The sequence below is a fragment of the Carcharhinus amblyrhynchos genome, chromosome 9, assembly GCF_965287045.1.
Source record: "Carcharhinus amblyrhynchos chromosome 9, sCarAmb.v2.hapA, whole genome shotgun sequence".
Lineage (NCBI taxonomy): Eukaryota > Metazoa > Chordata > Chondrichthyes > Carcharhiniformes > Carcharhinidae > Carcharhinus > Carcharhinus amblyrhynchos.
The window spans coordinates 98,812,274-98,834,780 of record NC_137332.1 but is presented as its reverse complement, the minus strand read 5'-3'; the positions used below and the strand labels follow the sequence as shown (position 1 = coordinate 98,834,780).

Here is a 22,507-nt window from a genome sequence, read left to right as displayed (position 1 = left end):
ATGAACAGTATGTATAGCGCGCAAGAAACAATGCTTTTCACTGTATGTTAATACAATATTAAATCAAATCAAAAATATTTCTATGTTCCTCAAACTTAGAAAGCTGCAATCAAATCACCAGTCAACTTTCTACATCCCAGGGGATACAACACTACCTGCTAGTCTTAATCTTGTTTCATGGCCTCGAGTTTTATTTTCCCCAGTGTTATCAATAGAAATGTGGTCAATTTTTTTTTGCAGGTATATGTTTTAAAGCAATTCTGCCTTTCCTTTTGGGTTTAACGAGGATTGCTGGGTTAGTTCATCTGTCTGCAAATGTGAAAAGAATCAATGTAAAAGCAGTGTGAAATTTAGTGGCCAGGTTCACCATGACTCCCCCTTTGACTTATCAATGAGTGTCATGTCCTTCTGCACTCTAAAAGCTAGTGGCTTTTGCTACTGAATAAACCTGTTGGACTTTAACCTGGTGTTGTGAGACTTCCTACTGCGTCACGTCCTTCCGCAGAGGTGAGGAAACAGCGCCACCAGCTGGAGATTATCCATACTGCAGCCAACTTTCCAGGAGGGCGGTTCATTTTCCTTTTACGGGTAATATGCAAATAAGAGCTGAGAGTAGCAGAATTTTGTACTCAAGATAGAGGAATGTTCAATATTAATCGTAATATCTGAGGAACAGTGATATGGGCAGTGCAAATAGATTGATAAAAAGGCGGGCTTGTGTGTTTTTGAAACTGAGTAGGTATGACTATGAAAGGTAGTGATTGAGGCCTAGGGGAAGTGTTTGTGAGTGTTTGAGCATACTTACCTGGCAGGGGTGAAACCATGATCAAGCAGGTGGTTCGCCCAGGACGAGGCTATCCCATTGCACTCCGGGTGTGCTGACGCCTGCGATGTCCCCAAATGCGGGATACTCGACTGCAAAATTTGTGGTAGTGGGGGACTGCGTTCGCGCTCTCCCCTGACTTTCGAATTAAAAACAGATTTCGCGTTTCACTTGTGCCCAGAAGAGGGCGTCTGAGAGTAGTTGTTCTGCTTTAAAATGTGTCTATTGTATTTTATCCTTCAATTTGATTTATTCTTGTCACGTTTGTATTGTCAGACACTGCTCAGTGAGATTGCTTATCACTGCTGGTCCCAGCTTTTGAATCCTGGCTCGGGTCACTCTCTGTGTGTAGTTTGCACATTCTTCCCGTGTCTGTATTCGTTTCCTCCCGGTGCTCCACTTTCCCCCCACAGTCCAAAGACGTGCAGGTTTGGCCTCTTTCAAAGCAAACCAAATAAACCAACTCAAATTAACTCTGGGATCACGTAAAAGGGGCAGCTCCTCAAAAAGAAGGGAGAACAGCCTGGACAGAAACTTAAAACGTCAAATTGTAATGTCATTATCGGGGTCTATATCGCACTCCAACCCCTGCAGTGCCCAATGGGCACGGAAGGCATCTACTGTGCCCATGGACACTGCATCCTCCCTCCCCAGGGACACCTGGCTGCAATCGTAGCCATGGTAGGGGGGCAGACAGTCAGTATGGACCACCCCATCGATCGCCCTCTGCCTGGACTTGTTAATGGAAAGTTTTGCCAAGCCCAGGAGCAGGTTCATGAGGAGGTCGCCATCCTGACCCGCCCCTCTCCCTCAGGAGTATGGGATTGAAGTGCCAACGAAACATTAATAAGAGGCTCTTTAGGAAAACAAAAAAGGGAATGCAACCTAAGGCCCAACACATAGGCATGGTCCACGGACTCCACAAGGCCACAGAAGGGGCAAGCTTTGGAGCCCGTCAGACCGCGAAACCTACGATTGTACGGGCACTGCTGCATGCATCACCCTCCATCCCAGGCCCCCAAGATAATTGGGGGGGGGGGATCCCTCCGTCGAGGGACCTCCACTGGGGACCTCTGCTGGCCAGCGGCAACAAGGCCCACCAAGGTGAATCCGGGCGAGAGGTGAGGGCGCAGTAATGGAAGGCGGCTCATGATGTGCCGACCTGACCCAGGAGGGGGGGCATAGGCTTTGGGCCAATGTGGAATTCCGTCCGAACACGGAGAATGCTTGGGCGGGATCCCAACACACCGCCTCGCGACCGCGTGCACTTTCGGGGCCAAGCACGACCGCCCTAAGGTCTTGGGCAGTTTTGGAGCGCGCCAGACGGGCATCCCCGTGCGCTCAGCCAGCATGTGGGGTCTCATCCTGTCCGCTCCTCCACATCCAACACGTCCCCGATCCTGGTCACCCTGGCATCCATAATCCTCCCTTTCCGCCAGCCTCCTGAAGTTATACGGCTGGAGGAGCGGATTCCTGATCACACGAGAGCCGCTACTCCTGACGGGGACGAGCTGCACCGCGAGGCGACCGTGTTCCAGGCAGTGAGGAGGTCCTGGGAAAAGACGGGACAACTCCTGCAGGGGGTTCGAACCGCGCCCCAGATTGATATGCAGGAGCTGCACTCCTTAACTCGGGCTGTGCAACTGGCACATCGCCAGGGCGCGCCATCGTGGAGAAGGCCCCACGTAGAGGTACCTCTGCCGGGTGCGGAGGCGGAAGGTCACCACCTCTGTGCGAAGGCACACGAGGTGGGAACTGCTCCAAGTAAAAGGCCTGAGCTTGTCCGGAACATTTGGCCCAGTTGGTCCTGGCGGAGGACGTGGCGGAGTACACCGCCTGGCATTCTCGCATCCTCCGCAGGTCAGCCGGGTCCGTGAACACGAGGAGCCCGTCATTGGCGTAGGCCGACAGGACCACCCCTACGTCCGGGCTGCGCAGAGTCAAACCCGACAACCTCCTCCGCACAAGGCGCAGGAACAGCTCCACGGATATAGAATGGAGTCGGCCAGACAAGGGGCAGCCCTGCCGTACTCCTCTCCCAAAGTGAGCGGGCACCGTCAGAGACCCATTAACCTTAATCAGACACTCTGCGGCCGAGTACAGTAATCGGATCCGGAGACAAAACGCGTCCCAAACCTGAATGCCCGCAGAGTTCCGAGTAAATACTCATACTCCACCCTGTCAAACACCTTCTCCTGATCTAATGTCAAGAAGGTGCGCGACAGACCAGCCCCCTGGGAGTGGTGTATTAGGTCTTGGGTCAGATGGAGATTGTCATAGGACTGTATAGGACTGGTCAAGGTGGATCATGTGGTCCAGCACGGATCCAAGGCGTGTAGCCATCACATAAGAACATAAGAAATAGGAGCAGGAGTAGGCCATCTAGCCCTTCGAGCCTGCCCCGCCATTCAATAAGATCATGGCTGTTCTGTCGTGGCTCAGTTCCACTTTCCCGCTTTCTCCCCATAACCCTTAATCCCCTCGCTTATCAAAAATCACCCCGGCAAAGATCCTGTAATCCGTGCTGAGGAGGGAGTTCTTAAGTTGGGGGAGATCGCCCTTCTTGGGCAGCAGAGCAATTATGAATCTGCACCACAAAAGGGGCATATCCCCAGTAGCAACGCTCTCCCCCAGGACCTCTGGGTAGTCGTTCCCCGGGACGTCCCAGAACATCCTGAGGAGCTCCACTGTCACCCCATCGAGCCCCGGGGCCTTTCCCCGCCTGAGGCCACTGGGGGCGCCGGTCAGCTTGGCCAGGCTGATGGGGGCCTTGAGCCTGCCAATTCCCTCCGGGCTGACCTGCAGAAGGTCCTCCCACAAAACTCTGCGGGCATCCTCGCTGGACGGATCCGGAAAGAAGAGGTTGGTGAAATAATCCCAGGCAATGGCTCGGATACCCTCTGGATCTGTGACGGAGGAACCATCATCGGCCAGCAGTGTAAGGAGCTGCTAATGGTTAGCCCGTCCTGTTTCCAGCGAGGAGAAGAAGGGGGAACCGCGGTCGGGGTCCACTCGGAACTGGAGCCGCGACCTCACATACGCGCCCTTCTTCTCCCTGTACTCCAGACGCAGGACCAGGTCCGTGTGGTGCTGACTGAGACGTGCATCCAGTTCGAACACCTCCTTCTCCAGCTCCTCGAGCTTGGATTCCCACCTCTTTGTCCACTCCTTTGCGTACTCCTGACAGAAGGTACGGATATGACTCCTTGCCCATGTCCCACCTTAGCCTCAAGGAGGGGAAGCCTCCCCACTCCCTTCTCCAGCTGGCCCAGAATCGACAAAACAAGGCAAGGAAGCGCTCGTCCTCCAGCAGCGTGTTGTCATAGTACCAGTACGCACCATTCCAGGGGCCATTGGTCTTCGTCTCCTGGAACGGTATAGGTTTCCTGCAGGAAACATACTTCCCCTCACAGGAACTCAGGGACCTGCGGAGTGGCTCACTGCTGCTGTTGGTGTTGAGGCTGGCTATCGTCACCTTCATGTTAGAAGCATCATGCCACCGTCACCACTTATCTCATCGTGTGGGGTAGCATCAGTCCATTCCCCACAAGCCCGTAGAGGAACTCCAGTACCCATTGCTGCTCTATTTCAGCGAGGCCCAACGAGCAGTGCCAGGTCTGTCCAACGTTTGAGGGATAGCGGATGCTGTCAGGGTGACCAAAGTGGTCTCGCAGAAAAGCTCTGAGTCCCCCAGAGGAGTTGATCTTTCTCTATCCCCTGGCTATGGCTGGAACATTACAGTCTGCACTCTCTCATTTCCTTCTCTATGAATGGTATGCTTTGTCCGTATAACGTGCAAGAAACAATACTTTTCACCGTACGTTAATACGTATGACAATAATAAATCAAGACAGAGTAGGGATAGGCAACAACACCTCCTCCACGATCATCCTCAACACCAGTTCCCCACAAGGCTGTGTTCTCAGCCTCCTACTAAAGGGTTATGGGGAGAGGGCGGGAATGTGGAACTGAGCAGCGACAGATCAGCCATGATCTTATTGAATGGCGGGGCAGGCTCGAAGGGCTAGATGGCCTACTCCTGCTCCTATTTCTTATGTTCTTGTTATGACTGTGCGGCCAAATTCCCCTCCAACCCGATTTTCACCACAGCGGGTCGGATCTCAAACAATGACAAGACAGGGTACAGGAAAGAGCCAGCAAAATTTTCCTGTGCTGCATCTGGAAAAGCTGTCATCCGTGGGAGTCATGGCAGACATCCCAAATTTCCTTAGTGTTTGAGAAATTAGAGGCTTTGTGGCTTTCTTAACTGTAGTGTTGGCATGGGGGGGGGCTTCAAATTTTTAGGTGTCCAGATCACCAACAAGTCCTGCTCCCCCCCATGCCAACACTACAGTTAAGAAAGCCCACCAAAGCCTCTAATTTCTCAAACACTAAGGAAATTTGGGATGTCTGCCATGACTCCCACCAGCTTTTCCAGATGCAGCACAGGAAACATTCTTGCTGGCTCTATCACAGCTTGGTTTGCCTCCTGCTCTGCTCAAGGCTGCAAGAAACTACAAAGGATCATGAATGAATCACTCACACCAGCCTCCCATCCATTGATTCTGCCGACACTTTGCCTTGGAAAAGAAGCCAGCGTAATTAAGGACCCCACGCACCCCGGACATTCGCTCATCCACTTGCTTCAGGAAAAAGATACAAAAGCCTGAGGTCACAAACCAACCGACTCAAGAACAGCTTCTTCCCTGCTGCTCTCAGGCTTTTGAATGGCCCTATCCTGCATTAAGCTGATCTTTCTCTAGCTATGACTGCAATACTACATTCTGCACTCTCTCCTTTCCTTCTCTATGAACGGTATGCTTTGTCTGTATAGCATGCAAGAAACAATACTTTTTACTATACGTTAATATATGTGACAATAATAAGTCAAATCAAAACCAGGAGCATTTGATCCTGTCCCTTGGAAATTGTTCTAAGGATGTAGGCCGGAGGCTTCTTGCTCATTTTGGGGAAGGTGGGGAGGGAATAAAGGAGAAATTAGCCTAAATGTGCATCACCGTGGCAACCCAGTGTCATCTCTGATGGGCTAATCACAGTTGAGAGACACGCCCAAGTCCTTGATTGCCAGTAAATTCTCATTTGGGCCTGTTGAAATGGTCTGGGCAGCAGCAAAGAACAGGCCCTGGGATTGGCTGGCAGGCCCAAGTAGGAACCAATCAGCGTGGCACCCAATGGGCTCCTAACCTTTAAAGGTGTCCCATGTGACAGTGCCTCTGTTTGGCCTGCTCCGGGTTGCCATGGCTCTGGCCTGGGCTCATGTCAGCTTCACGGAGGAGCTGCTCTGCCCCATCTGCCTGGAGGTGTTCTCTGACCCCGTCATCCTCCACTGCGGCCACAACTTCTGCCGGGTATGCGTGCAGCGGTACTGGCAGCGGCAGCAGGCCCCGGGCCCCCGCTGCCCAGAGTGCCGGGAGCTGTCCTGCCAGGGCCCGCTCCGCTCCAACCAGGTGGCGCAGGCCATGAGCGAGGAGGCCCGCTCGCAGGCCGGCCTGTACTGCCAGCAACATGGCCTGAGGTTCAAGCTGTTCTGCGACACCGACCGCCAGCTAATGTGTGTGCTCTGCCGAGACAGCCCGGCCCACTGCGAGCACCAGGCCAGCCCTGTGAGAGAGGCTGCCCAAGTCTATAAGGTACCCGGAGCTACTGCGGGCAGGCTTTGGCCTACTAACCCTCTGTTGAATTGGGGATTTGACAGCAGGAGCATTGGGCCAGGAGTGGTGCCACACCAGCACCCCCCCACCCTCCCTCTTGCCCCCGTCCCCCTCCCCGTCCCCCTCCCCGTCCCCCTCCCCGTCCCCCTCCCCGTCCCCCTCCCCGTCCCCCTCCCCGTCCCCCTCCCCGTCCCCCTCCCCGTCCCCCTCCCCGTCCCCCTCCCCGTCCCCCTCCCCGTCCCCCCGCCTTCCTCCCCCCGTCCCCCCCTTCCTCCCCCCATCCCCCCCATCCCCCCCCTTCCTCTCCCCGTCCCCCCCCTTCCTCCCCCCGTCCCCCCCCCACTTCCTCCCCCCCATCCCCCCCGTCCCCCACCCTCCCCCCCCCGTCCCCCACCCTCCCCCCCCGTCCCCCACCCTCCCCCCCCGTCCCCCCCATTCCTCCCTCCGTCCCCCCCCTTCCTACCCCCCCCTTCCTCCCCACTTCCTCCCCCCGTCCCCCCCCCACTTCCTCCTCCCGTCCCCCCCCCCACTTCCTCCCCCCGTCCCCCCCCCAACTTCCTCCCCCACCCTCCCCCCCCCGTCCCCCCCCCCGTCCCCCCCCCCCGTCCCCCCCCCCCGTCCCCCCCCGTCCCCCCCCCGTCCGACCCCCGTCCCCCCCCCGTCCCCCCCCGTCCGACCCCCGTCCCCCCCCCGTCCCCCCCCCCGTCCGACCCTCCTTCCTCCCCCCCCGTCCGGCCCTCCTTCCTCCCCCCCCCCGTCCGGCCCTCCTTCCTCCCCCCCCCCCCGTCCGGCCCTCCTTCCTCCCCCCCCCTCCGGCCCTCCTTCCTCCCCCCCCGTCCGGCCCTCCTTCCTCCCCCCCCCCCGTCCGGCCCTCCTTCCTCCGCCCCTCCTTCCTCCCCCCCCCTCCTCCTCTCCCAGCCCTCCTCCTCCTCCTCCCCCCTCCGACCCCCCTCCGGGGTCAGTGCCGAGGGAGTGCCACACTGTCAGAGGGTCAGTGCCAAGGAGGGGGCTGCATTGCCGGTGGGTCTTTTGACTCAGGCCCTTTCTGCCCCTTTTGGGTGGAGTGAGAGATTGTGTGGGATGAGGAGCAGGGCAGTTGTCCCGAGTCCTGACCATATTTAAATTCACGTACTGCCCAAAGGAGGCCACCCTGACCACTATCTCCCCTTGGCCCTTCCGACAGGCCTTACCCACCCTTGGCTCCAGGCCTTTTCCCCTCTACCTTGGCTCACTCTTCTCTTTCTCTGCGATTGAATTCCTCACCAACTCCCTCGCCAAATCTGCCCACTGCCCCGTCTGCCCACCACAGAAAGGGTATGGTGCAGAATGTGGCCATTCAGCCCATCGTGCCTATGCTAGCTGCAAATAAACTAGCCCCCCTTTCTGATCCCACTTCCCAGCAGCTGCACCGCAGGTTCCAGTATTTCAGGTACAGATCCAGGTACCTTTACCAAGTCTTTCAGCCTCAGCCAACAATGTAGGCTGTGGATTCCAGACGCCCACCACCCTCTGGGTGTCCCCTCTAATCCTTCCGCCAATCACCTTAAATCCATGCCTCCGGTAACTGACCCCTCGCCCAGGGGAAACCAATCTTAGCATCGTAGAAACTCTACGGTGCAGAAGGAGGCCATTTGGCCCATTGAGTTTGTACTGACGCAATCCCACTCAGGCCCTATCCCATACATTTACCTTGCTAATTTCCCCTGGCACTAATGGGCAATTTCAGTATGGCCAATCAACCTAAACCTGCACATCTTTGGACTGTAGCAGGAAACCCACGCAGACACGGGGAGAACATGCAAACTCCACGCAGACAGTGACCCAAGCCGGGAATTGAACGTGAGTCCCTGGCACTGTGAGGCATCAGAGCTAACCACTGTGTCGCCGTGCCACCCCAATCCTTCCTGTCTAACCTGTTTGGGGCCCCTCGTAATTTTGTCCCGCTCCTTCCCCTCAGCCTCCCCTGCTGGAAGGTAAACAGCCGTGCTGTCCTGGCCGATCTCCGGCATTGCTACGTGTTGACGTGGGTGTGGGTGAGCCCACGTGTGGGGTGGGTGGCATCGTATCACAAAGTTACCCTGTCTTCTCTGAATCCCACCACAGGAACAGATGCAGGTGAAGATCGCTTCTGTCCGCAATCAAATGGCAGCGTTCACTGACTTCATCGATACGGAGCAGGGCAAAGCCTCGGAAGTCAAGGTAAAATTGGGAATATTTCAGGTTTTTAAAACTCTGCGTTCCCCCTCTCCACAGCTCACAGTCTGTCACTGGGAACGAGTGGAAAGGCTGTGCCTGGAGATTTTAATTTGGAGACAAGAAATTGCAATTTGGAAAAGTGCAGGTTCATAAATGTGTCGGTTTAATTCATCTTAAGAAGTTTAAACGACAAGATCATGGAATATTATTTGGGTGTTGCAAACCCGCTTAGGAACAACAAGGTTCTGTATTCAAGTCCCACATGAAAGGCTGCACCCAAAGATCATGGATGATGCAACTGCTGCACTGTCAGAAGTGCCTGTTTTTTTGTGTGCGGGCATGCATGCCCGTGTCTGTCTGTGTGCGGGCATGCATGCCCGTGTCTGTCTGTGTGCGGGCATGCATGCCCGTGTCTGTCTGTGTGCGGGCACACAACTGCGTTGGCGTGTGCCTGGGTCGGCCTGGGCGTGTGCCCATGTTGGCGTGTGCCAGGGCTGGTCTGCGTGCGGACATGCACGCCTGTGTCAGTGTGCACACAAATCCTGGACTTTATTGAATGGTCCTGCAGTAAGGGTTGGCAATTTGTATAAGTCGCTAGTTTGACCTCAGTATTGTGTACAGTTCTGGGTGCTGCACTACGGGAAGGATGTGCATTGGAGAGAGTGCGGAAGAGGTTCACTAGAATGACTTTAGGGATGAGAAGGTTCAGCTATAAGTTTAGATTGGAGAGGTCGGGACTGTTCTTGGAGAGAAGGTGCCTAAGCGGGGATGTGATACAGATGTCCACGATCATGAGGCGGGGGCTGGACAGAATAGAAACTATCCAGCTCGGAAAAGGATTGAGAATGGAAGTAAGAACATAAGAACATAAGAAATAGGAGCAGGAGTAGGCCATCTAGCCCTTCGAGCCTGCCCCGCCATTCAATAAGATCATGGCTGATCTGTCGCTGCTCAGTTCCACTTTCCCGCCCTCTCCCCATAACCCTTAATCCCCTCTCTTATCAAAAACCCATCAATCCGCGTCTTAAAAATATTTAGCGAGGTAGCCTCCACCACTTCAACAGGCAGAGAATTCCAGAGATTCACCACCCTTTGAGTGAAGAAGTTCTTCCTCAACTCCGTTCTAAACCACCCCCCCTTTATCTTGAGGCTGTGCCCCCCAGTCCTACTGTCCTTTCTGAGCGGGAAGAGTCTCTCCACCTCTATCCTATCCATCCCATTCATCATCTTATACGTCTCAATGAGATCTCACCTCATTCTTCTAAACTCTAACGAGTACAAGCCTAGTTTATTCAGCCTCTCCTCATAGCTCAACCCCCTCAACTCCGGTATCAGCCTAGTAAACCTCCTCTGCACTCCCTCCAAGGCCAAAATATCCTTGCGTAAGTACGGCACCCAAAACTGCACACAGTACTCCAGCTGCGGCCTCACCAATGCCCTATACAGCTGCAGCAAGACCTCCCTACTTTTATATTCAATCCCCCTCGCTATGAAGGCCAGCATCCCATTCGCCTTCCTGACCACCTGCTGCACCTGCAGGCTGGGTTTTTGCGACTCATGCACAAGGACCCCGAGGTCCCTCTGCACCGTCGCCTGCTGCAGTTTTTCGCCACGTAAGTAATAGTCCTTCCTACCATTATTCCTACCAAAGTGGACCACCTCACACTTGCCAACATTTAAATTCCATTTGCCATTTCCTGGCCCATTCGCCCAGCCTATCTAGATCCTTCTGCAGACTCTCCACACCCTCCGCACAATTTGCCGTTCCACCAATCTTGGTGTCATCCGCAAATTTCGACACCCTACACTCGGTTCCCTCCTCCAGATCATCTATATAAATGGTAAATAGCTGAGGCCCCAGCAAAAGTGATTTGCAAAAGGTGAGGAGGAGCTTTTCCGTGTGGTTTTGGGGGGGGAGGTTGGAGGGACAGGGGTTCAATTGGAGTAGTGAAAAGGGGATCAGAGCGGGAGGGGAAAGTGAAGACAGTTTGGGGCTGGGGAGCGAAGCGAGGTGAGCTCATTTAGAGAGTCAGTACAGACACAAGGGCTGAAAGGCCTTTGCCCCCCCACCCCCCAACAGCTCTGTCTCGCTCTCTCATTGACGTAATGCCCCCCCCCACTCTCCTCGGCAGAAAGGGTCAGACGAGCTGCGTTCACACGTGAAGGAGCAGTTCTTGCAGATGCACCGTTTTCTTCAGGAGCGGGAGGACAGCCTGATGCGGGAGCTGGCCGAGCACGAGAACTCCGTCCTGGGACTGATCCGGGAGACCGCGCGGAAAGCGGAGGAGGGCCGGCGGAGTCTGGACGCTCAGCTGAAGGAGCTGGCAGAACAACAGGCCCAGGGCGATGACGTCGAGTTCCTGAAGGTGAGGGGGGGGGTGGCGGTGGTCCTGACCTTGAGTTCGAAGGAGCAACTTGGTAGAGAACAGGCCCGCCTGGAAACATCCCACTGTGCCTCACAGGAGAACGGTTAAACAATAAAACAGTGGCACGGTGGTTAGCACGGCTCCCTCCCAGCGCCAGGGACCTGGGTTCGACTCCCAGCTTGAGTCACTGTTTGTGTGGAGTCTGCACATTCTCCCAGTGTCTGTGTGGGTTTCCCCGGGTGCTCCAGTTTCCTCCCACAGTCTGAAAGACGCGCTGGTTAAATGCGTTGGCCGCGCTAAATCCTCCCTCAGCGTACCTGAACCGGCGCTGGAATGTAGCGATTTTCACAGTCACTTCATTGCAGTGTTAACGTAAGCCAAATTGTGACACTAATAAAAAAATGTTAAACTTTAGTTTGCTGGCAGAGTTTTAAAGAGGGAATGAAGAGGAAAAGAGGCTGATGATGCCCAGGGAGTGAATTCCAGAACCTCAGTAGCTGTCTATCCTTATCGAAATAGCACAACATGGAATCACGGAATCTCTGCAGTGCAGAATGAGGCCATTTGGCCCATTGAGCTTGTACTAACCACCATCACTCAAGTCCTATTCCCATATATTTACCCTGCTAATCCCCCCGGCGCTAAGGAGCAATTCAGCCAATCAACCTAACCTGCACATCTTTCAGACTGTGGGAGGAAACCAGAGCACCCGGAGGAAACCCACTCAGACATGAGGAGAATGTGCAAACTCCACACAGACAGTGACCCAAGCTGGGAATCGAACCCTGGTCCCTGGCACTGTGAGCCAGCAGTGCTATCCGTCGTGCCATTGTGCCGCCCATGAGCAGGAATAGGCCGTTCGGAGCCTGGGCCCCACTCTACGCCATTCTACACAATCTGATTGTGGCCTCTACTCCACTTTCTGACCTGCCCTCCTTCGCCCCCCCGCTCCACCAACATAACCCATGACCCCCTTGTAGATTAAAACCTGCCTAACTCTATCTCAAATTCACAGATTTAACGCAATTGTTGACAGGATGAGAGTGGAGTTGCGAAATGTTTTTTTTTTGGTGCTGACAGGGTATTGGGTGATGGATGTAGAATCACTCGATGGAAAGGTGATAGGGACAGAGACCCTCACCAAAAAGCCCATAGGTATGCCCTATCCTCCCAGACCACAGACACGAGCAGGGGAATGGGAATTGCTTGCACAAGCTGTTCCCGGCCAGCAGCCATGAGATAGGCCGAGTGGCCTCTACACTACACTCCAAACCTGTGATAGATTCCTGTAGCACAGAAGGAGGCCATTTGACCCGTCCAGCCTGGCAGGAGTGATCTGATGACTCTTGCTCTGCACTTCCCTGGGGGCCATGCGATAAAAGGATTTTCCTTGGTGAGTCTCCAGTTGCCATCTGAACCTCACTGTGGTAGAAGGAGGCCATTTGGCCCATCCAGTTTGCTTCACCCTCTTCCCATCCCACCCCCTCAGGCAGCACAGGGTCAGCTCGTGATTTGACACGGCCAAGCCAAATTTCTTCCCAAACTCCAGCACTTGGTCCCGTTATCTTCAAACATGGAGATCTGGACTCTCTCTGGGACTGATTCCATCAGGAACTGACCTTTCTCTCAGCTCCTACGCCTCCATCGCACTGTTCCAGCGATGCCACTTTCCAAAGTAGTGCTTCTAATACGTGCTCCTTTTCCCTCAACCATGGATTCCCATCTACAGTTGTCGACAGGGCCCTCAACAGCGTGCGCTCCAGCCCCTGAGCCACAACCCTCACCCCCTCCCCTCCCTCCCAGAATAAGAGTAGACTCCCCCTTGTTCTCACATTTCAATCCGCCAGCCTCCCTCTACAAAGCATAATCCTCCACCATTTTCACCGACTCCAGCGTGATATCACCACTAAACACATCTCCCCTTCTCTCCCTCTGTCAGCATTCCATAGAGACCGCTCCCTCCAGGATAACGTAGTCCACTCCTCCACTGCACCCAACACCTCTCCCGTCACTCATGGCACCTTCCCATGCAATTGCAGAGGGTGTAACACCTATCCCTTTACTACTTCCAAGCTCACCATTCAAGGTTCAAAACATTCATTCCAGGTTAAGCGGCGTTTCACTTGCACCTCTTTCAATTTGGTGCATGTGCTCTCCTCTATATCGGAGAGGCCAAGTGTAGACTGGGTGCTCACTTTGCTGAGCTCCTTTGGTCTGTGCACAATGAGGACCCTGATTTTCCGGTTGTTTGCCACGATCTTGCTCCCATGCCCACATGTCTATCCTTGGCTTGCTGCAATGTTTCCATGAACTCAACGCAAACTGGAGGAACAGCATCTCACCTTCCAGCTAGGGACATCCTTCCAGTCTCAACATTGAATTCAACAACTTCAGATGATTTGCTCTACCCCACATCAACCCCTCTGTTTTCACTCTATTTAATTTTTCTTACTGTCCTCTGCTTTGTATTTCTTTCTTGTCTGTCTTCGCTTTACTTCCCACTCTTTTCCCCTACTTCACCCCCCTTCCCTTACCTTTTCTCTCCTTTGCTTCCCTTCCCCTAAATCTTCCTTCTGTCCCATACATTCCCCCCCCACAACCCCCAACCCAACATCTTTATTTCACCTTCTCTGGCGTCTGGCCATTCACACCCTCTATTCTCTCTGTGGACAGCTATTAACCGGTTTCCCTGGTTTCTGTGACTCTGCCTCATCTTCTATTCCCTGACCCTGCAGTGCAAATATCTCCCACTTTCTATGCCTTTTAGTTTTGATAAAGGGTTGGCTGGACTCATGAGAACATAAGAACTAGGAGCAGGAATAGGCCATTGGGCCCCTCGAGCCTGCTCCGCTATTCAATAAGATCAGGGTTGATCTTTTCATGGATTCAGCTCCACTTACCAGCCTGCTCTCCATAACCCTTAATTCCTTTACTGTTCAAAAACGTATCTATCCTTGCCTTAAAAACATTCAATGAGGTAGCCTCAACTGCTTCACCGGACAGGGAATTCCACAGATTCACAACCCTTTGGGTGAAGAAGTCCCTCCTGAACTCAGTCCTAAATCTGCTCCCCCTTATTTTGAGGCTACAACCCCTAGTTCTAGTTTCACCCACCAGTGGAAACAACTTCCCTGCTTCTATTTTATATCTTCCCTTCGTAATCTTATATGTTTCTATAAGACCTCCCCTCATTCTTCTGAATTCCAATGAGTATAGCCCCAATCTACTCAGTCTCTCCTCAAAAGCCAACCCTCTCAACTCCAGAATTAACCTAGTGAATCTCCTCTGCACCCCCTCCAGTGCCAGTATACCCTTTCTCAAGTAAGGAGACCAAAACTGTACACAGTACTCCAGGTGTGGCCTCACCAGCACGATATACAGCTGCAACATAACCTCGCTGTTTTTAAACTCCATCCCTCTGGCAATGAAGGAAAAAATTCCATTTACCTTCTTAATTATCTGCTGCATCTGCAAACCAACTCCTTGAGATTCCTGCACTAGGACACCCAGGTCCCTCTGCACAGATGCATGCATGCTGCAATTTTTTTACCATTTAAATAATAGTCCATTTTGCTGTTACTCCTACCATAATGGATGACCTCACATTTACCAACATGGTACTCCATCTGCTAGACCTTCTCCCACTCATTTAGATTATTCATATCCCTTTGCAGACTTTGTGCCCTCTGCACACTTTGCTCTTCCACCCATCATAGTGTCATCTGCGAATTTTGACACACTACACTTGGTCCCCAACCCCAAATCATCTAAATAAATCATAAACACTGATCCCTGAGGCTTACCACTAGTCACTGATCGCCAACCAGAAAAACACCCATTTACCCCCACTCTTTGCTTTCTGTTAGTTAACCAATCCACTATCCATGACTCGAAATGTCAGCTCCTTTCTCTCCCTACAGATGCTGCCAGACCTGCTGAGATTTTCCAGCATTTTCTCTTTTGGTTTCAGATTCCAGCCACCGCAATAATTTGCTTTTATAGAAGTTGACCTTCCAAGAGTTGTTTGCATATTTGTCCACACAAAAGGTCAACGTGCTTGGCCCAGGTATGACAGAGCGCGAGGCCCTGGTGTAAATTGGGTAATTAGTCAGCAACCTGAAAAAATCAAAATGACCTCCCTCCATCTCTCTCTCTTATATTTGCAGGAATTAAGCAAGCAAAGGTATGTTCCTAACCTCCTCCTCTCCTCCCAGGCTCTCCCCCTCCCCCCACCATCCCCCCACTTCTTCCCCCTCCTCCCCACCCCCTCCTCTCCACCCCCTGCTCTTCCACCCTCTTCCCCCGCCCCTGGCCTGCCCTCCCTCCTTCCCTCCCCCCTTCCCCGGAACACTCCCCCCTCCAGACCCTCCCATCACCCCTTTCTCTCTCTCCCTCTGCCCTTTTTTCCATTGCCCTCCAACTTGACCAGTTCCTGACCATGCCCGCAGGCCTCAGGATGTCCAGTTGCCGGGTGAAACATCGACTCAGCTGCCTCTGGGCTTGTTTAAGGGACCGCTGCAGTACAAGGTGTGGAAAGAGATGAAGGACTTCATCAGCCCAGGTACAGGAACCTTTGTGTGGAGTTTGAATTCCCAGCTGCACCCAGAGAGGCTCAGAGAGCCGGCTCCTTTGCTGAGGCCTCCTATGTTAGGATGAGCTGTACGGCCTTTACCTTGTTACCTCTGAGTAACTTCGCCAATACAACTTACTGTCTCAATCTCATTATGTCAAAGGTTAGCTTCCCGATCGCCATTTAGTTAATGCACACTCCCACAATTCAATCTTCCACTTATCCATGTTAGGTCACCTACATTGACAGTCCCAGTGTGCTGCAAGCTTCTTATCAATGCTTAGAGTGACAGGTAAAATTACACTTACATCACCGTGACAAACACTCCCAGGACAGGGACAGCACGGGGTTAGATACAGAGTAAAGCTCCCTCAACACTGTCTCCATTAAACACTCCCAGGACAGGTGCAGCATGGGGTTAGATACAGAGTAAATCTCCCTCTACACTGTCGCCATCAAACACTCCCAGGACAGGTACAGCACGGGGTTAGATACAGAGTAAAGCTCCCTCTACACTGTCCCCATCAAACACTCCCAGGACAGGGACAGCACAGGGTTAGATACAGAGTAAAGCTCCCTCTACACTGTCCCCATCAAACACTCCCAGGACAGGTACAGCACGGGGTTAGATACAGAGTAAAGCTCCCTCTACATTGTCCCCATCAAACACTCCCAGGACAGGTACAGCACGGGGTTAGATACAGAGTAAAACTGCAGCTTTGTTTTGTCAATGAGAGCCCTTTGTCAGTACATTGGGATGGGTACCTCTTGTCTTACTGAGCCATTCCTCAATCTTGTAGCACAGGTAGACAAGGCCATTCAGCCCATAGAATCCCTACTGTGCAGAAAGAGGCCATTCAGCCCATCAAGTCTGTACCAACTCTCAGAAAGAGCATCTTACCCAGGCCCTGCATCTTGCCTGCATATCTTTGGCCCCTTTGCTGATCTAACTCAATTTTTGCCCCCTCTCAGCTATTACGCTTGGATAACAAACATCCACCAAATTTGATTTTAAATTCAACCATTAATCCAGCGTCAGTCACAGTTTGTAGAACGGTTCCAAACCACTACAGTAATTTGTGTGTAGTTTTGTTTTCTCATGTCTCTGCTGAAGATTCTGTCCCTCAGATTTTTCACCTTAGTTATAGATGTCCTCACCTCCAAGCTAGTCTCTTGGTGCACTGTCAAAACATGATCAATTTGTTACTTATCCATCTCAATTCCAATTTAATACAAGTTTAGTGAGTGTCATCTCTCATTGCCTTTAACCCATGGATTTTAGCTATCATGTAATGCTGGCTCAAGGTGATGTACTCTTTTCACCAGTGTAGTAATCAGAAGCCCCGGGCATGGGTTCAAGAATATAGAATCCCTATAGGGCAGGAGGAGGCCATTTGGCCCATCGAGCCTGCACTGACAACAATCCCACTCTATCCCCATAACCCCATATATTTACCCTGCTTACCCCCTCCCCGCCGCAACTCGGGCCAATTCAGCATAGCCAATCAACCTGACCCGCACATCTTTGGGCTGTGAGAGGAAACTGGAGCACTCGGAGGGAACCCACGCAGACACGGAGAGAATGTGCAAACCCCACACGGCCAATGTTTATTATCCATCCCTAATTGCCCCTTGAGAAGGGTGCTGGTGGGCCATCATCTTCAGCTGCTGCAGTCCCTGAGGTGTAGGTCCACCCACAGTGCTGTTAGGGAGGGAGTTCCAGGATTTTGACCCAGCGACAGTGATGGATTGTTAAATTAAATTTCCCTTCTGCTGCCTTCGAGTCCTGTCACAGGAACAGTTCCTCAATGCCATCTTCTGGTACCTGGCACTTCAGCTTTGAAGGGGGGCTGATGGTGAGTGACTTGGAAATACATGGGCCGTTCCTTCACTGTCGCTGGGTCAAAATCCTGGCACTCCCTCCTAACAGCACTGTGGGTGTACCTACACCAAAGGGACTTCACTGAAATTGAATGGTGGAGATAGGGTTGATAGTCAGAATCCTTTTCCCAGGGTTGAAATGTCCAGTAACAGAGGGCATGCACTTAAGCTGAGAGAGGGAAAGTTCAAAGGAGATTTGGGGGGCAAGTTTTATTACACAGAGAGTGGTAGGTGTCTGGAAAGTGCTGCCAGGGAGGTGGTGATGTAAGCAGATACAGTGGGGACATTTAAGGGCCTCTTAAATAAGCACATAAATACGCAAGGAAGAGAAGGATATGGACTCAGGTCAGGAAGAAGGGATCGGTTTAAGATGATTAGTTTAAGGGGCAGCACAGTGGCACAGGTTAGCACTACTGCCTCACAGCTCCAGGGACCCGGGTTCAATTCCCGGCTTGGGTCACTGTCTGTGTGGAGTTTGCACGTTCTCTCTGTGTCTGCGTAGGTTTCCTCCGGGTGCTCTGGTTTCCTCCCACAGTCCAAAGATGTGCGGGTTAGATGGATTGGCCAGGCTAGATTGCCCCTTAGTGTCAGGGGAAGCAGCTAGGGTAAATGCATGGGGTTGTGTGGTGACTAGGGGATTTTCATAGTTACATCATTGCAGCGTTAATGTAAGCCTACTTGTGACACTAATAAGTTAACTTTAACTTTTAACTTTAATTTGGTGTCATGTTCGGCACAGCATGGGGGGCCCAAATAGCCTGTGCTGTACTAGGGGGCACAGCCTCAAGATAAAGGGGGGGCGGTTTAGAACGGAGTTGAGGAGGAACTTCTTCACTCAAAGGGTGGTGAATCTCTGGAATTCTCTGCCCGTTGAAGTGGTGGAGGCTGCCTCGCTAAATATTTTTAAGAAGCGGGTTGATGGGTTTTTGATAAGAGAGGGGATTAAGGGTTATGGGGAGAGGGCGGGAAAGTGGAACTGAGCCACAACAGATCAGCCATGATCTTATTGAATGGCGGGGCAGGCTCGAAGGGCTAGATGGCCTACTCCTGCTCCTATTTCTTATGTTCTTATGTAATAAATGCTGGGCCTAGCTAGCAAAGCTCGCAATAACCTATCCTAAAAAATACAAGCCAGGGGTTATCTCCATGATTTGATCCGTACGGATTTAATGACACACTGACCCCCCTGGGTGTGTTCCCTTATATCATCACTGTACTCAGCCCCACATTAACCCACATCCTACAGTCTCCCACTCTAGTTCAGAATCACAGACATCTACATAGCATCCCAAAGGGCGGGAGAAATGTCCATCACAAGTTTCTGGGAAATTAGATCTGCGTATCAGGGAATCATAGAAGCCCTTTAGTGCAGAAAGAGGCCATTTGGCCCATCAAGTCTGCACCAATCATGATCCCACCCAGGCCCTACATATTTACCTGCTAATCCCTCTAACCTACCCATCTCAGGACACTAAGGGACAATTTAGCATGGCCAATCAACCTAACCCGCACATCTTTGGACTGTGGGAGGAAACCGGAGCACTCGGAGGAAACCCACGCAAACACGAGGAGAATGTGCAAACTCCACACACACGGTGACCCAAGCCAGGAATCGAACCCAGGTCCCTGGAGCTGTGAAGCAGCAGTGCTAACCACTGTGCTACCATGGTGCCTTGAAGGGCCCTGACTTATACCCTTACAGTCATCCATCTGGTCTCTGACCACCCTGGTGACCAAAAACATAGACATTAGGAGCATGACTAGGCCATCTGGCCAATCAAGCCTGCTCTGCCCACCATTGGGCTGCATGGTGAAACGGTGGTTAGCACTGCTGCCTCCCAGTGCCACGGACCCGGGTTCGATTCCCAGCTTGGGTGACTGTCTGTGCGGAGTTTGCGCATTCTCCCCATGTCTGCGTGGGTTTCCTCCGAGTGCTCCACTTTCCTCCCACAGTCCAAAGATGTGCGGGGTAGGTGGATTGGCTGTGCTGAATTGCCTCTTAGTGTCAGAGGGACTAGCAGGGTAAATATGTGGGGTTACCGGGATAGGGCCTGGGGGGGATTGTGGTCGGTGCTGATTCAATGGGCCAAAGGGGGTCCTTCTGCACTGTATGATTCTGTGATTCAACATGATCATCGCTGCACAGCGAGCCTGCAAGGATAGAGAAGTGGATTTAAACATCATTTTCGAAAGGAAATTGGGTAATTCCTTGGATTGGGAGAAGGACATTGATCTATGGGAAAAGAGCAGGGATTAATTGGCTAACACTTTCAAAGAGCTATCACAGGTATGATGGGTGGAATGGCCTGTCCTTGTGTGGTCAGGTGGAATGGCGGGATGGTGTTGGGAGGTGAATCTGTCGGGTTGTCGGTCGCCGCGCTCCTGCAGGTTTTAACCGGACTCTGTCTCTCCCAGTCCCAGCCTCCCTGACGCTCGACCCCGGCTCGGCGCACCGGAAGCTGGTGGTGTCCGAGGACCTGACCCACGTGCGGCTGACGGACAGCCCCCGGTTGCTGCGGGCCTCCACCGCGGAGATGTTCAACCCCTGCGTCAACATCCTGGCGGCACAGGGCTTCACGTCGGGCAGGCACTACTGGGAGGTGGACGTGGGGAACAAGACGGCCTGGGACCTGGGGCTGGCCAGGGAGTCGGTGCAGAGGAAAGGCCGGATCACCCTCTCGCCCATCGACGGGTACTATACCATTTGGCTGCGCAACGGCAATGAGTACAAGGCCCTCGAGTGGCCCTCCGTGCCCCTCACTCTGGGCGCCAGGCCCAGGAAGGTGGGCATCTACCTGGATTTCGAGGGAGGGCAGGTCTCCTTCTACAACGCTGACGACATGTCCCACCTTTACACCTTCAGAGACACCTTCACCGAGAGAGTCTTCCCCTATTTCAGTCCGTACCTAACCAGCTGTCCCGGAAACACCGAGGGCCTGAGGCTGTGCAGCCTGAATCTGTAACCGCCCCCCCCGCCCCACCCAAATCCCAACTCTCCTCCAACACTCACCACGCTCCTGCCAATCCCCGAAACCAACCGAGCCCCGGTCCTCCTCCCCCACCCCGCTCTGTGTGAAGCTGTTTAAGCCTCCTTCACCCTCACTGCCCCCCCCTCAGGCCTGTCTCCCGATCTCAGTTGTGTTGAACTGTGTGTTGTGTCCTGATTAAAATGTATCACGGGCTTCTCCACACAGCGTTTATTGTCAATCTGATTCCAGCCCGAACACAGCGCCGCAGCTCTGATTCTCCTCTCTGTTTTAACGGGTGTCTGACTTCTTCAGGAGAGCACCCTCAGTTCCCTAACCCATCGCTCCAGTACCCACTGCTCTCCCCCCCTCCTCGGGGCTCCACCTCTGTCCCACATTTTGCTCTCCCCTGACCTTCCTCATGGCTCACCCACTGCCCTGAGCCCCCTCCTCTGCCCTCCTTGAGCATCACCCTTTGCTCTCTCTTCTCCATCCCTCTGTGCCTCGGCCTCACACTCTGCTCTCTCTCTCTCCCTCCTCCTGCACCTGCTGTCCTCAGGCCTCTCCCTCTCTCCTCTCTCACTGCCCCCACCTCCCCCTCTCCTGTTCACCTTGGGCTTAGCCTCTGCCCAACACTACCCCCTGCCCCTCACCCTCTGCTGTCTCCCTCTGCCTGTCTCTCCCCCCAAACTCTACTCCTCCACCCTGGGTCTCACCCTGTCCACTCCACTTCCTTCCCCCCCTCACACCCTCTTATGCGTCCTTCTCTTCGTGCCCTGCCCTCTGATCTTCACCCCTCTCCAGGGTTTGGGTCCAATATTGGAGTGAGTCTTACTGTGTGTGTGAACCTGGCAGACTCAGTGTGAATGGGTTGACATGGGGGCTTTTTTGGGGGTTTCATGGGGTGGAAGGAGGAGGAGGCCTGCCCCGCAACTTAGAGCCTCAGGGAAAGAGTTTCCTCTGCTGCCTTTGCCCTTAACAGTGATGGGGCGGAGGGGGAGGGAGGTGGGGGGGGGAGGTGGTGCAGAGGGAATCTGAGAGGAGGCAGACACCATGGGAGTCACCTTCATGTGTTGCTGCAGGGCAGCCTGTAGGTAACACCTACAGGAGACAGCCCCAGCCCACTGGAGATGGACGGAGTGGCGTCTGAAGCTGAATGGACGATAGATCCCGCACTCCGCCTTGCCCTCAATGGTGTGGAGCTCCGACTGTTGTCACTACGAGCCACCCAGCCAACTGGGAGGGTATTCAACACACCCCATCCTGGGCTCAAACGCTACAGGCGGCCAAATGGTATGGGGAGTGGGTTGGGGGAGGGGTCCGATAGTCTAATAACATCCTCGCGAAGAATCGTGAACCACAGACAACATGTTCTCCTTTATTGCAAGGGGAATTAATTACAAGAATAGGGAGGTCACGCAGGGTATTGGTGAGACCACATCTGGAGTATTGTGTATCGATCTCCTTAAGGGACAATATAAATGCTTTCGAAGCAGTTTGAAGATTTACTAGACTGGAACGGACAGATTGTCTTCTGATGAAAGGTTGGATTAGGTTAGGGTTGGATTAGGTTAGGTTTGCATTCACTGGAGTTTGGCTGTGTAAAGGGTGGTGACACAGTAGTTAACACTGCTGCCTCACAGCGCCAGGGACTCGGGTCGCTGTCTGTGTGGCGTCTGCACATTCTCCCCATGTGGGTTTCCTCCGGGTGCTCCGGTTTCCTCCCACAGTCCAAAGATGTGTGGGTTAGATTGATTGACCATGGTAAACTGATCCTTAGTGTCAAGGGGATTAGCAGGGTAAATGTGTGGGGTTACGGGCATAGGACCTGGGTGGGATTGTGGTTGGTATAGACCCGATGGGCTGAATGGCCTCCTCCTATACTATGGGAATTCTAATACCTAATCGAAACTTTTAAGATCCTGAGTGATATTGACAGGCTGAATGTGGGGAGACTTTTTCCCCTTGTGGGAGAATCTAGAACTAGGGGTCACTGTTCAACAATAAGGAGTAACTCATTTAAGCCATAAGAA

At 53.1% G+C, this 22,507-nt stretch overlaps 1 protein-coding gene and 1 non-coding gene across 2 annotated transcripts; both read left to right on the top strand.

Annotated features, from left to right (window-relative positions):
* Window positions 1–797: 797 nt before the first annotated feature.
* On the top strand, window positions 798–961 carry LOC145348770 (U1 spliceosomal RNA). Its single transcript, XR_013888008.1, has one exon. It is a non-coding gene; the product is annotated as a U1 spliceosomal RNA (small nuclear RNA).
* A 9,848-nt stretch (window positions 962–10,809) lies between these two features.
* Window positions 10,810–20,471, top strand: LOC145348645 (nuclear factor 7, ovary-like). The gene is made up of 4 exons (XM_080196811.1): window positions 10,810–11,057; window positions 15,224–15,240; window positions 15,506–15,618; window positions 19,924–20,471. The coding sequence occupies exons 1-4, from the start codon at window positions 10,872–10,874 to the stop codon at window positions 20,469–20,471; spliced, it is 864 nt and encodes a 287-aa protein (XP_080052937.1). The 5' UTR covers window positions 10,810–10,871.
* Window positions 20,472–22,507: the final 2,036 nt, after the last annotated feature.

What these genes read in the sequence shown, in the direction of transcription:
- LOC145348645 (XM_080196811.1), top strand. Translation starts at nt 10,872, where the DNA reads ATGCACCGTTTTCTTCAGGAGCGGGAGGACAGCCTGATGCGGGAGCTG. An exon ending in GAAGGACTTCATCAGCCCAG is followed by an intron (nt 15,619 to 19,923) that starts GTACAGGAACCT and finishes TGTCTCTCCCAG; the next exon opens with TCCCAGCCTCCCTGACGCTC.